This window comes from Cherax quadricarinatus, chromosome 74, assembly GCF_038502225.1.
Source record: "Cherax quadricarinatus isolate ZL_2023a chromosome 74, ASM3850222v1, whole genome shotgun sequence".
In the NCBI taxonomy this organism is placed as follows: Eukaryota; Metazoa; Arthropoda; class Malacostraca; order Decapoda; family Parastacidae; genus Cherax; species Cherax quadricarinatus.
The window spans coordinates 11,676,003-11,690,815 of NC_091365.1; the positions used below are offsets into that span (position 1 = coordinate 11,676,003).

Sequence of the window (14,813 nt, forward strand, 5' to 3'; positions counted from 1 at the left end):
CCCACTGGGGAACAGTAAGTACCAGCAAACAATAGCGCAACAGTGGGGGGGAAAAAATATATATATTATTTACTGTAACGGAGCCGAAGAAAAAATGATGCTTATAATCAGGGCACAACGATACGTATCTGGCTGGCTATGCCCGGTATTTACACCAAGTGGAATGACAAGTCGAGCCACCCGAGGGAATACCCAACGATCTTCACCCATAAAAAAAAAAGCTAATACCACACAAATGTCAACAATGAACACTGTTTGAAGTTTTATTGCTAAGTGTGGAACAAGTTCCAAGTTCCAGCAGAGAAGTTGCAGTCCACAAGGCAGAGTAATGCTCGAACTTTAGTCGATAAATAAGAAATTTGTAAAAGTTCTCTTTTCTTACAAAAGGGAGAGAAAAACGTTTAAAGTTGAGCAATAAAAACCTAAGAGACTCTGGGGCTCTACTGAAAGTGGATGACATTCTCTGTGTTGTAGATTCTTGGAGGAGTCTGCATATTTATTACAATGACAAAGGCTGAAAATGGGACTAGTGAGGATTCTGCCTTCACTTGATACACTCCAGAGCAGCCTACAGTACAGGCTTTCGAGACAACGTCTCGCTTTGTGTAGAGCTTTATAATTTTATGATTTAATAAAGCTCTACAGAGTGAAACGTTGTCTCAGTAAAAGCTGGTCCTGCAACGTTTTATTTTTCCCTTCACTGTTATCGGCAGTAAAACATTTGGCTACAGTCTGTTCTATTTTAGGTTGAATTACCTAAAATGACAGAGTAAACAACTCGTTTCTTTCATCAAGTCGCTAAACTGTCTACCGAAAGCCAGACTTACCTGACCTTATATGAACTCGAATGATAATTCTATCGAGATTCGATGTAAGAAGCGCTGGCGTTCTGGAAGTGCATTCAGACCACTGATTCTTTTCCAGTGTTCGCTGCTGCTGCAGTTGTTGCTACAGCAGTGACTCTCTACCCTACCTTTCCACGCGTCCTTAAACACGTACAAAGGTGATTTAGGGACAAGGTCAAATCAACACTGAACGTGTAATCTTCTAACGAACATACCAACAAGTTGACGTACCTGTATGACCCGCATGGGCAGGCCGGTCTCCTTGGCCAGCTGCTCCCGGATATGTCGCGTGGGTTTCGGGGTCTTGTTGAAGGCGTTCTTGAGAATCTCCAGCTGCTTGGCCTTGATGGTGGTTCTGGGACCCCGCCTCTTGCTACCCTTGTCCTCCTCCCCAGACTGTGGGACGAGACCAGACACACACATCCAAGAATTATATTTCAGGCCGTGTTATTTGCTATGTATTTACGTCTACTGATCTAATTCTGTCTAACCGTTTATTATTAATCCATCCTTTCATATAAATGATAATCATTTACTGTTATTACCACAAATTTATCATTAATTTTTAAATTACCATTACTGTTATTATCAAATAACCCACATTTAGGAGAGGACACTTCAAATGACGTTTCGATTCGGTCTAGTCAAGAAATTGTGACATATTCCGTAATTTTATTTTTTATTTCTATCATCAATATCACTGTCCCAACAAATATTCAAACAAAATTTTAAGAACCATTTTTTTTTAAAAAAGTCAGGCTGACAGATACTTTTATTAGTGGTAAACATTTTAAATTCATCATGGGAACGCGCGTTAGGACGCTATATTTATCAATGAGGCCATTAATTTGATCTCATCTATTTGTAATTTGGAGCAATGGTTATATCGCTGGCTGCAGAGCAAGGCATTAATTCCGTCTACCGGTTCTAATGCCCGTAAAGCGTCACAATATTATAATGAAATCTGATTATCCAATGGTATACTCCGGTTTAGAGTTGGAGAATATAGACTACGGGCTATTAGCGGATGGAGTATCGAGCCTACATCGCTCTTTACGCTGGATGGTCCACACGGATTTGGAAATGAGAATAATTATATTATACCATGTTTGTGTGTATGATATATATATATATATATATATATATATATATATATATATATATATATATATATATATATATATATATATATGTAATATATTATATATAAATAATGTCGTGCCGAATAGGTAAAACTGGTCAATTATCAAGAACTCGTTTAAAATTAAGTCCTTTCTAAAATTTTGTCTTATATATTTAAAGATATATATTTTTTCATTTATGTCAATATAAAATTTTGTACCAAGAGAACCTTAGTAAACTTGTCTAACCTTATTACAACAAGCGCAATTTAATTTAGCCTAATCAAACTAAATATATTTTATGCAAGTTCATAATAATTAAATAATAAACAAACAATAAAATATTTTTTTTCGTTAGGTTCTGAATGATTTTTGCGAAATTATTACATAAACAAATTTTTGCTTGCCTTATTCGGCAAGAAGTGCGTTGCTATTTCAGCCCAAATCGCAAGTTTTACGTATTCGGCAAGACACACACACACACACACATATATATATATATATATATATATATATATATATATATATATATATATATATATATATATATATATATATATATATATATATAATCATTAACGAAACTGCGGCTGGCCGAGACTAGATCCCGCGTCACCCAGTACAGCCCTGTGAGAAGCAAGATAACGTTCGCGATGCTCTAACCATTGGACCACCAATCCTACAAATATGAGCCTAGCGAACTAGGCTTGTTTCAGGTTGCAAGGACATAAGTGGCCATGGTATGCTCAGAGCTAATGTCAATCTACTCCCGTTTGAATACCAGCATGCTCGTGAAGGCTGGTATTCTAGCGCTTACCTATGACTGTTATGGTAATGAAGTCTTACCCTCTTGTCATCATCGTCCTTGTTGGCCTCCAGCTCCTCGTCCTCATCGTCTCCCTCGTCGCGAGAGTTGACGCTGGAGACTTTCTCCAAATCTGTGGTTTGGGGCGCGGAGGGCGTGGAAGGCGTGTTGGGGGCGTGCAGGCCGGTGGAGTCTGATCCCGGGGACTTGAGCGAAACATCGCCTGTGTCCATAGACTCGATCTCCTCCTCCTCGTCTGATAATACGTAAGGGTCGACTGGAAAAGAAAAAGAAAAGTATATCAACAACAACAATAAAAGACTATTGTTTAACGTGGAAATATTATGGTTACCAATAATATAATGATCTCCTTACGTCAATTTAACACTAATTTCATAGGGATGCACCAAACCCTCAAGGGTCCTACAGCGCCTTGGGAATGGGAGGCAATCAGATCTGACCCACGGAAAGTGAGAAGAATATCTCAAACTCCCTGAATCAAGAGCCCAACACCGGCATCAAGGAGCATGGTATGGACCTTAGTAATAGATACCGACGAGATCAAAGAGACACGTGAGTAAACACTAGGATATATTAGAAAACGTGTCGGTTCTCTGGATAAGAAAAATGCAAGTTTGTGTGTTGTATATTAATGTGTAGATGTTGTGTGTTGCAGACATTTGAATGTCTGAGAGATTACAGAATTTCCTCAGACATTTGAATGTCTGAGAGATTACAGAATTTCCTCAGACATTTGAATGTCTGAGAAAATTTCTGTAATCTCATAATTCAAAGAGTTTGATAATCCCAGATAAAAAAAATATAAAAACAGTAAGAAATAATACCAAATAAACTTGATTACAACGCAGATTGTCTACACATTAATATTCTATACAACACAAAAAATGGTATTTTTCTTATAATCCAGAGGACCGAAACGTCTTCTAATAAATATATCCTAGTGTTTACTTAAGCGTCTTTTTTCAACCACCGAGGAACGTCCCCGGGTGTTACGATATTTGTTGGTTGCCACTTCCGTACCAGACAGCTTTCCGCTCATGTAGTCTTGTTTACAGACGAACTTGTTCTCCTCGAGGACGTAGAGTTCTTCACCGGTGGAGAGCTGCTTGCGGCAGACGCAGCAGGTGAAACACTTGAGGTGGAAGACGCGGTCACGAGCCTTCCGTACCAGGTCTTGCGGAGAGATGCCCTGCAGACATCCCGAACACTTCGTCCCAAATCTCCTGCAAGAGGGAGAAAGATCAAGCTTAGTTGAAGTTAAGGGCCAGGGTCGAGACACGCCAAAATGTTAAACATTTAATAATAATTAGAATATGTGTCACTATGTGAGCCACCTGCAACGGGGAGAGTAACTAAACATCTGTGTTACGACAAAGTCTCTGATGGGCGAAACGTTTTCAGAATAAAGGCCATAAACCACACACAATGTGTCTTAGCTTAGACTCGGGGCTGGGCAGAATAATATAACCTATTTTTAGTTATCTATATATTACATATATGCATGCATGCATGTATGTATGTGTGTGTGTGTGTGTGTGTGTGTGTGTGTGTGTGTGTGTGTGTGTGTGTGTGTGTGTGTGTGTGTGTGTGTGTGTCGGATACAGTGCATGGCATGTGTGGTTTAGAGCCTATTAACTGCACAAGGATCATTGAGAATGCATTTCACCTGCATATTAATCAAGAACACTTTAATCACTAAGATAGGAATGCAAATAAAGTCTCAGTATATGTACTCAGATACGCATCTTTCTATTTACAGAGTTACGTACTTCTCTGTGTATACAAACTTAAAAGATGTATACCCTTCTCTCTGTATAGTCCCAATGATGGTCGATTTTTTTCTTTACTTAATAATACGAAGAATGGAATCAAGGCAAGAATTATCATTTGCAAGTAGGAAGAACTGAATCCGTAAGTCATACAGTGCCTGGGGAACGTGAACTAGGTTTGATGCAAGAAAGAGTTGCTGTATTTCCTTGATCATGAGACCTTCACGAACTTGGTTGCACCCTTGATGAAGGCCGTGGCAAGAGTAATGCCAGGTGGTGTGGTGGGCAGATTGCGGGCAGCAATAAACACAGATTACTGGTTATATAGACAGTGCAGAATAAGACTTTATAAAGGCAACGTTTCACTCGAGGAGAGAGAAACGTTGTCTTAATAGAGTCTTTGAATTACCTCATACGTCGGCGCTCTGCCTTCCGGTCAAAGGCAGAGTGCCAGGTGCATACAAATTGGCAATAAACAGGCAGCTCCGTGTCATTTGCGATTTGGTAACAGCTTCAGAGGGTACAATTAGTGATGACAATGAGTGAACTAATGTGTTCAAATGACACTGCGGCGCCAACGGCTTCACCATAACTTTTCCCATCAAGGGTCTTCCAGGGCCGCCCTCCTCCATCACCTAGGGTCTTCCAGGGCCGCCCTCCTCCACCAACCACCCTCTTTTTTTGGCTTCCTTCTCTTTTGAGTTCTTCTCAGTCTTTCTCCTGTTTTTAATTACCACTTTCTCGTACTTTGCACATTTTCATTGAGGTTTTCCCTTTTCTCAACTTGACCTTTTGTGGAGATATTTTTCAACTTCGAAAACTTTAATAGAAAAAATGTTATACCTCGTTCATGGAAACATTTTTTTTTATCTATTAACACCCCCCCCCAAAAAAAAAAAAAAAAAAAAATAATAGAGTGAACTCGGTACACAACCTATAATTATTACCATTATTATTATGGGATTATACAGCGCCTTTGGGGAGGGGGGGGGGAGTGTAGTGGAAGGATGGAAGGCATTCAGGGTCAATCCGGGGAACTGGAGCACAGATCCGGTTCCCTAGATCAAGAGCCCCTTACCAACGTAACCCAAAAATAAAGCGGATATTTAAAATTTGCCTGAAAAGTTGGGAAATCAGAGTAATAAAAGGAGGATAAGTTTGGTTCCTGACTTGAGTTCACTGTATGGAAATGTTTCTTTAGGATTATAATTTTTCTATGAAAGTTTTCAAAGTTGAGAAAAAAATCCCCATAATTTTTCCATGAAAGTTTTGAAAACTGAAAAAAAATCCCCATAATTTTTCCATGAAAGTTTTGAAAACTGAAAAAAAATCCCCATAATTTTTCCATGAAAGTTTTGAAAACTGAAAAAAAGATCCCCATAATTTTTCTATTAAAGTTTTCAGAGTTGAAAAAAAAAATCCAGAAAAGGTACAAGTTGAGAGAAGAGAAAAAAAAAATAAGAGAAAGTGGTAATTAAAAGTAGGAGAAAAAATATGTTGGGTTAGGCGACATACCTAAAAAAAAAAGTATATGTAAAGAATGCAAAAGAATAGAAGAAAAAGGGTCGGGATAAATGTGGCGAAGAGGAGACCGAAGAAAATCATCACACGTACAAATTTGCACGTATATCTCTCGTGATGTGAAAAATGGACGGCAGCACAGAGGTACAAGTCCAAAACCAAGATACAGATATTCTGTTGTGAAACCAAGTGTTCATGGGGAAGGAAATTGAAACCCACTCGACACCTTATTTCCACTTAGGTGAAACAGTGTTAGGTCTGTAACTCACAGGACATTTAGGCAACGTTTCTCACACTAGGGGCTTGGAAAAAACACCCAAATGTTTCTTAAAATATTCGAAGTGTAACATATGTGGTTTTATTACACAGTTTGACGGTCTCGACATACCGAGTACTTGTACTGTGTTATGTTACTGAAAATGAGAAATTTTGGTTATTCGAAAAGGCTAAGGATGAGCCCCGACACCTGTCAGAGGTACACACCAGCCTCAGACTGGTCCACACTTGGTGGTGCAAGGACCCTCGAACCTTAGTCCCCCACACCTGGCAGAGGTACACACCAGCTTCAGACTGGTCCACACTTGGTGGTGCAAGGACCCTCGAACCTTAGTCCCCCACACCTGGCAGAGGTACACACCAGCCTCAGACTGGTCCACACTTGGTGGTGCAAGGACCCTCGAACCTTAGTCCCCCACACCTGGCAGAGGTACACACCAGCTTCAGATTGGTCCACACTTGGTGGAGGTGCAAGAATCCTCGAACCTTAACCCCCACACCTGGCAGTGATATACACCAGCCTCAGGCTGGCCCACACCTGGTGAAAGTACAAGTAGCCTGCAGCCGCTGCGGCTCAACTCTTCTCCAACGTGTGTAAGATGCAAATGAGTTACCTTGAAGACAATTTTCAGTTGTAGGGTTGTGTCTCATTCAACTGCGGGTGTGAACACTGATTTAAACAGCAGCACCTGTGTACGACAACATTCATTATGTGTATGTTTAGCCATAGCTTGCAGCCTTAGCTTATGCAGCAACGATCGATTTGCCAAGCAAAGCATATTTTTAATTTTGCTGTAACACCGTGAAAATTAATCGAATCATCTCAACATTAACACATTTCATTGATGTTAAATGATTTGAACTAAACTTCGGCTTAACTTAAGATAAATTTGGTAGGAATTAACTTCATTCAATAGAGCAAATTCTGACAAAGGAAATAAAACTGCGGGGTTATTTTAGTGGAAAGAAATACATGTTAATTTTAGTGAACATATCAATGTATTCGTTACTAAAGCAATGTTCATTTTTCTTGCACTCTGTCGCACTGCTCAGATCACTCGTTTCTATATATATATATATATATATATATATATATATATATATATATATATATATATATATATATATATATATATATATATATATATATATATACAATATACACACACACACACACACACACACAATCTAAATATTCAATCAGGTAATACTCGAAGTATCGCTAAGACAAAAATTTACATATAAAACCGGGCGTTAATGTTCAAAACTTTGCAACATTTTTTATCGAACTGCAACAACAGCAGCAGTAGTAGTAGTCTGTTGTTGTTGTTGATGTTGTTGTTGTTGTTGTTGTTGTTAGTCCATTTAAGAGATGGCAAGAAGGGAGGAGGGAAAGAACTGGGACAGGATGTAGTGAAAAAAAATTGTGTATAGACAGGAAGAGAGGTGAGAAAGGTTGTAGGTAGACAGGAAAAGAGCTGAGAAAGTTTGTAGGTAGACAGGAAAAGAGCTGAGAAAGTTTGTAGGTAGACAGGAAAAGAGGTGAGAAAGGTTGTAGGTAGACAGGAAGAGAGAAATATGATAAGAAAGGTTAAGTGGCTTAACCACAGTGGCAAGTACTATAAGTATCTTTAAGACAGTTCGGTGTACTAATTAAAGCATCGCACGGGGGATGGAAATCTTCAGCTCAAGTACTTTCACACGACTCCGTGCGTCATCAGGAGCTATGCAGTGTTGCAAGAGTAGCAACAGAAGAAATGAGGGGAAGTTTTCTCAGAGTGAGGTGGAGTGGTGACACTAGTAGCAGCTTCTCTCACGCGAGAGAAGCTGGCTGGCTATTGTCACCACTCCAACTCACTGAGAAAACTTCCCCTCATTTCTTCTGTTGGTACTCTTGCAACACTGCATAGCTCCTGATGACGCACGGAGTCGTGTGAAAGTACTTGAGCTGAAGATTTCCATCCCCCGTGCCTTGTCTTGCATTGTTAAGATGACTTATGAGCGATTGGATTTTCACGAAATCAGATTATATAATGTTTATAACCATTAAGATTTTGTAAGCATTTATTGCGAGTTGAGAGTTGTGGGAATTGAAAATAATCGAAAACCCAGCTAGGAAATTCCCTATACAGAGGCCATACAACACTGAAAGTTTGTTGTTAAGAAATTTCTTTTTAAAGTGAAGGTCGAGGTGTTGTGGCAGCAGACGGTGGGCACATTCTTACCTCGTTTAGTAGACGTTGGGGAATGCCGCTGAGTCATTCAGTGCGTCTTATAATGCGTCATATACTGCGTCTTCTAACACGTTATCCAATGCGTCTTCTAATACGTCATCCAGTACGTCTTCTAATGCGTTATCTAGTGTGTCTTCTAACGCGTTATCTACTGCGTCTTGTAATATATCAAGTGTATTTTTTACTGCGTCTTCTACTGCGTCATCCCGTGCGCCTCCTACTTCGTCAACCAGTGCGTCTTCTACTGCGTTATCCAGTGCGTCTTCTGTGTCATCAAGTGCGTCTACCTCCGAGTATCACAGCTTCAAGTCACTATGCCGAGCAGATTAACAAGAAACCAGGAGTACCGCAGTCAGCTCAGTGTCAACAAATACCACGGGTTTGCTTCCTCAGTGTTAAGTACAAGAGACAACGAGCTCAAGGAGAGGTTTATCAGGGTAACTTGATAACTGACATTAAAATAACCAATTTCTATGGCCATTTTAGTGTCACTATTAAAAAAAATAGTTTCATGCGTCTTGGCTGTGTGAAAGAGGGAGGTCATAGCCCCCTGTTGGAGATAATTTTTCCACATAACTTAAAATGTAACTCTTAGTACCATCAAATAAGTGATGGTGTATTTTGGGATAGCCACAGAGGGCCTCACAGTGCACTATTCCTTTTGCGTGCATTAAGATAGAGGGGGCTGAGCTTATGGGATACGGGGATATCTTCATCGCATCGCGTACAGACCGCAACACATCCAGCTATTATTAAATTTTTGGGGAGGTGATAAACCTACAAGAATCATAATTGAAAATTATCATTCTTAATAATAATAATAATAAAATTATGGGAAGCGCTAAACCTGTAGGGGTTATACTGCGTCTATGGGAGGGATGGAAGGTATTCAGGCTCAATTCAGGGAACTGGAGCACAGATCGAATTCCCTAAATCAAGAGCCCCTCAGTAGCGCCAAGGAACTTCCCTTGAGGGACACAATTAGAAAGCAGTTAAAGAGTGATGGACCACGGTTCGAGCCCTCGTCTGTTTATCGACAGTCATTATTACAACTTATCTTGGATATAAGCAGATGACTGGTTGAACTAACAGCCCTATCCCCGGCATCAGGGACAACCCCTCTTGCAGGACCCTGAAGAAGTCAGGGAGGAGGAGAAGCGGGCATCCCAGTAGCCCCAGGAGAGCGTTCATGTCCAGAGACCATCCGTCAGGCAGGTCATTGGGGCGTTAACGCATGCAAAACACAGGGTGCATTACGCCGGTTGCATCCGCCAGTGGTACTTGTCTCCTCAGAGCGTCCACTCTCGACGGGAAATAAGGGGGTTGTGGCTACCCCTCCCCACCCCGTTCACCGCGACCTTCCGTGCACATTAGACATTTAGAAGATTAGAATTACGTATGAGTGGTGATCTGAAAAGCCGCTCCAGAAGTGCGATAACTGCACAGTTTAAAGACCATGCAATGAATGCTTGATTTATGATAACTGCAAGAGTTAAGACCACTGAATATTTTATTACAAGAGTTAAATCCACTTTGCTTTGGATAAATGCAGTAGTTAAAAGACTATTCATTGTTTTATAATAAAAGCAATATTAAAAGAGAATGAAGTACTTGAAGATAATAACGGAGTTTAAAGAGCATTTAATTATTTAAGCTATTATCAAATTATAAAGAGCAATCAGTACTGAAGAAACTAAAAAAAGTCTGGTTCAACATTTTGTTCCGTCAAGTTCGTACAGAGCGCTGTAAAAGTAATGCGATTATATGGAATATTTTACTGACGATGTTTCGCCCACAAAGTGGGTTTTTTTCTAGTCACTATCAGATAAACTTGAGAGGTGAACATATAAAAAGTAGGTAACAGTGAGGTGTATCAGATAACGCTGACTACCAAACGTTTTTATATATTTTTTTGGCAAGAGGTTAAGCTAAATTATATTTTTGTTCATTTGATGATGACGATTCTAATGAGTAGAGTTTCAAGGACTCTCCTCTGGGTATCTTCCATGGCAAATTAGTAGCGCGTCATTCCAGTTTATCGGGTGGTTGTGAGACTTACGGTGTACTGGGCAAGCCTTGCTAAGATTGGACATTCTGTTGGCATACCGGTGTTCTGAGATGCGGTTGCGGAGTTCTCTGGATATTGCATCTGTATAGATTTTGACACAGTTTTAATTTGGTTGTATTTCTATCTGGTATGTCTATGATTGTAAATATAGGCAGTGGTGGCTATTGCAAGTTTGTAGTTTAATACCTTTACGATGTGTTGGGCAATCGAGCTGCTGTGGGAAGATTACATTATTCTCTGTCGTCAGGTCTGGGCTAGTACATGAAATAACTGAAGAATTAGACACTTTTGCTGCACCGGGCAACACCAAGCTACCAGGCTCTGGTGGCCTGGGGGCTAAAGCTCTCACTTCACAAGGCGAAGGTCTGGGTTCAATTCCCAGGCAGGGTAGAAACATTTGGCGTGCTTTACACCTGTTGTTTATGTTTACCCCTCAGCAAAGTGGGTATCTGGGTGTTAGTCGACTGGTGTGGGTTGCATCCTGGGACACTGACCTAATTTGCCCGAAATGCTCAGCCTAACAAGGGGCTTTCTGTATAGTAGTATTTCATTGATGTCAGCTAGTAAATAAATAATTATATTATTATAACAGATGGCTTCCTCAGTCCGGGACAAAGATGAAGGGTGGAAGATGAGAAAGAATTTGATGTAATCAGTCCCTCAGCCTTGAGTCGATGTGTACAGTCCATCAATCTTGAGAAAAGTACAGCATATGTTAGGAGAAGTGACTTATATACAGCAGACAAGTGAACTGAAGCAGCAAGAGGTAATGTGCACGTCGTATGCAACCCCTGATGAAATGTTTTGGAAATTAAAGTTTGCAGATGTGCTCCAGGAAAGTGCATTTCTCATCAAGGAATCCAGTATCGCAGATACTGAGAGCTCTTGGGGTAAATCCCTATGACGACACTGCGATGAATTTCAGTTTCGTGAAAGTGTAAAAGATGATATTGGTTTGGGGGGTGAGGCTTCCGGGAGACTCTGATACTGAAGTTCGCTGCCAGACTTGCAAAGTAAAACATCAAAGAAATGAGGAATGTCATTCGTTTCCGCCTTAAGTACAAAATGTCTGGATAAGTTTCATTGGACGGTAGACACAGGAAATATAATAAAATATATATATATATATATATATATATATATATATATATATATGTATATATACAAAAAAAAAGTGCATTCTGTATCTTCTTCATGACTTTATAAAGATCTTAACAAATCGAAACAATGAAAGCTTGTTATGTGAATCATCGTTTTTGTCACTGTCACGCTGTTTGGTTCCGCTAATCAGTACGTAAAGATAACAGGGGTTAAAGACCACTCAATATATCCTGTAAGATAACAGCTGAGATTACAATCCCTTAATTTATTAAAGCTAAATAAAGAAGAAAATATTTTCCGCATGCAACGCCTTGGGATAGGCTTATATACGGCTAACCTATGGTGCAAACGATAATCCAAGAGATTATTATTTTATTACATTGATAATCCAGTTGTCAAACAAAAAAAATAAATAGAATACTTAAGTGACTTGCCACATGCTTACCTCTGAGAGTTTCGTTAAGCAGAATGTTTTACACGCATTTATTAACAACACAGGTACAAACAGAAGGAATGTGATGAATGGTTTGGAAAACCGACAAGTTGAAGATTGAGACACTTATGCAGCATATGGGAATCTTTATTCAGGAAACGTTTCGCCACACAGTGGCTTCATCAGTCCAATACAAAGAGGAAGGCGTAAGGAGAGGAGGAGAATGAGGTAATCAGTCCCTCAACCTGGAGTCGATGTGTCAAGATTGATGGACTGAACACATCGACTCCTGAGGGACTGATTACCTCATTCTCCTCCTCTCCTTACGCCTTCCTCTTTGTATTGGACTGATGAAGCCACTGTGTGGCGAAACGTTTCCTGAATAAAGATTCCCATATGCTGCATAAGTGTCTCAATCTTCAAACAGAAGGAATGTAGAACCTGGCTGTAAAACAAGTCGCTAATCAAGGAGTAAAAAAAAAGGTTAAGACAAAAACACTAAAAGCAGTTTCTTTGAATACCCGTATATTTCCACCACCAATGTTTACAATATTTATGATATGCAAGAGGCAGATACAATACTTGTAAATAACGTAACATGTGAGAGTAAAACTGAGTACGCTCACTGCGACTGGCTCATAGACTCGTACAGGAGAGACCAGTATGTGAAATCAGCCAGAGCTAGTGAGAGAGTGACTTCCAGATCAACCCCTCACCCTAAATGGTTGGCGACTTTAACTAGCAGCTATTCGCAGTATAGTCGTGGGGTCCCAACAACCACACAACAATAACTACCGGGTTCTAGCTAGTTATAGAGGGACTGCAGAATGTGGTTGTATGACTTACACAAAAAATATACAAAGTACTCGGTGCTTGCTACAGTATTCTAGCAACTTTCATTGTTAGCAGCTTCAAACATTTGCTTTATTAGAAGTGATCGCTTGAGAGATCTTTGCATGTATGCTGGAATAGCCGAAAGTTTGACCAGACCAGAGAAACTCGGAAATTCCTCTTCCAACCTCAATTCCTTAAGTCAAACGCTGGATAGTCTGTTTACCTAATCTATTATCCAATCAGAGCATACAATTTCCTCCGAATTTAATAACGTGAATTTCTGTCCGATCTAACATACTACTGAAATTGAGTATTTGTTATTCTCGATTAGACGAGGTTTGGTTAACGCCAATTAACCTATACTGACGCACAATTAACCAACAATAACGAAAAAAGAACAACTTACATCTAGCAGAACAATGCGTATCGTACTACACTTAAGCGTAGGTTTTTTCCCAATCGCTAAAAAAAAAAGTTGTGGTATGTGTTAGTTTAATACGACCTATCACACATACGCATTATATTATAGAATATACTACACGAATATATTAGCAAGTGACCAGGAAGAGGTTATACCAAGGCCCTTATGGAAGAGAGGAGGTGCCTTGATGAGGGTGGAAAGCTCTTGATCCTAGAAACCGGAACTACTTTTCCTTTCCTTAGATCAAACCTGGATGACAAAAACGAGTTCAGCGCTTCCCAGTGAATAAAATAATAATAATAATAATAATAATAATAATAACAGGGCGTTTTGTTCGCTACGTACATAACCGTTACATTGTGGCACTTGTTTGCCGGTTACCGGTGGATAATGTAATTACTGTTATGTAATATTTATGCCCTTGGATATCTGCAATTAAACTGCGTAAAATATTGTTAAATAAGTTGCGTAAATTATTGTTAAATAAGTTAACATAATGTAAGGTAACTTAGCCTAACCTACTGTAACGTAACCTTTCCTGTAGCTGTGGTATAAACTTTATGACATATTTCCAATGTTTCGTTTTTTTAACTTAGCCTAATCTATTTGAGAGGAATATATCATTGTGTGTGTACTAATTACGAAATCATCACCTTATCTTCACTGTCTCATGTACTCAATCATCGTGTTCGTTGTCCTACCTCTTATCCAGCCCCTTTCATCACAATCCACCCATCCTCTCGCTCTCGCTCTCTCTCTCTCTCTCTCTCTCTCTCTCTCTCGTCCCACCCAAGCTTAACTTCTGCCTTCCACATCATCGCTTTCTCCTTTCTTCTCCCCACCCTTTTTCACACCTACCGGCCTCCCTCCCTCCCTCCCTCCCTTTGTATAGCCAATCCCCCTTTTATTCCCTCTCTTTCCCCGGCACCGAATATACCATGGTAACCTCCCATCCATCCTCGTCTCCTCCCTTCCATTGTCGTCTTCTCCCTACCTCTTCCTCTTTAACATCCTCTCTATCCTCGTTTCTCTCTCTTCCTACACCCGTTCGTATTTACAGTGCACTGGAATCTTATAGATATTCAGCAATATACACACATTTATTTTCCATTATTACATACCAAGGGAAAATAGACAGATGCAGTATATTACGATCCTTTATTAACTACATTTCGGCCACTGTGTGGGCGAAACGTAGTAAAGTATCGCATACTGCATTTGTCTATTTTTTTTTCATCGTGTCGGTATTTATACTATTTATCATCATTATTTACCAAATTTACACTATCAGTACTAACTTATTACTGTCATGATAAATTTACTTTAATACTACGTAAACCATTATCATAACACAAGTAAAATCA

At 39.7% G+C, this 14,813-nt stretch overlaps 1 protein-coding gene across 1 annotated transcript in view; it reads right to left on the bottom strand.

The window, feature by feature from the left end:
• Positions 1–212: 212 nt before the first annotated feature.
• The window catches only part of Lim1 (LIM homeobox 1), a 60,544-nt gene continuing 45,943 nt past the window's right edge, over positions 213–14,813 (bottom strand). The window contains exons 2-4 of the mRNA XM_070100788.1: positions 3,813–4,015; positions 2,813–3,048; positions 213–1,241 (exon numbers count right to left, since the gene is read on the bottom strand). Coding sequence (XP_069956889.1) covers positions 1,026–1,241; positions 2,813–3,048; positions 3,813–4,015 — 655 coding nt within the window. The 3' untranslated portion in view covers positions 213–1,025. The remainder of the gene's footprint in view (positions 1,242–2,812; positions 3,049–3,812; positions 4,016–14,813) is intronic.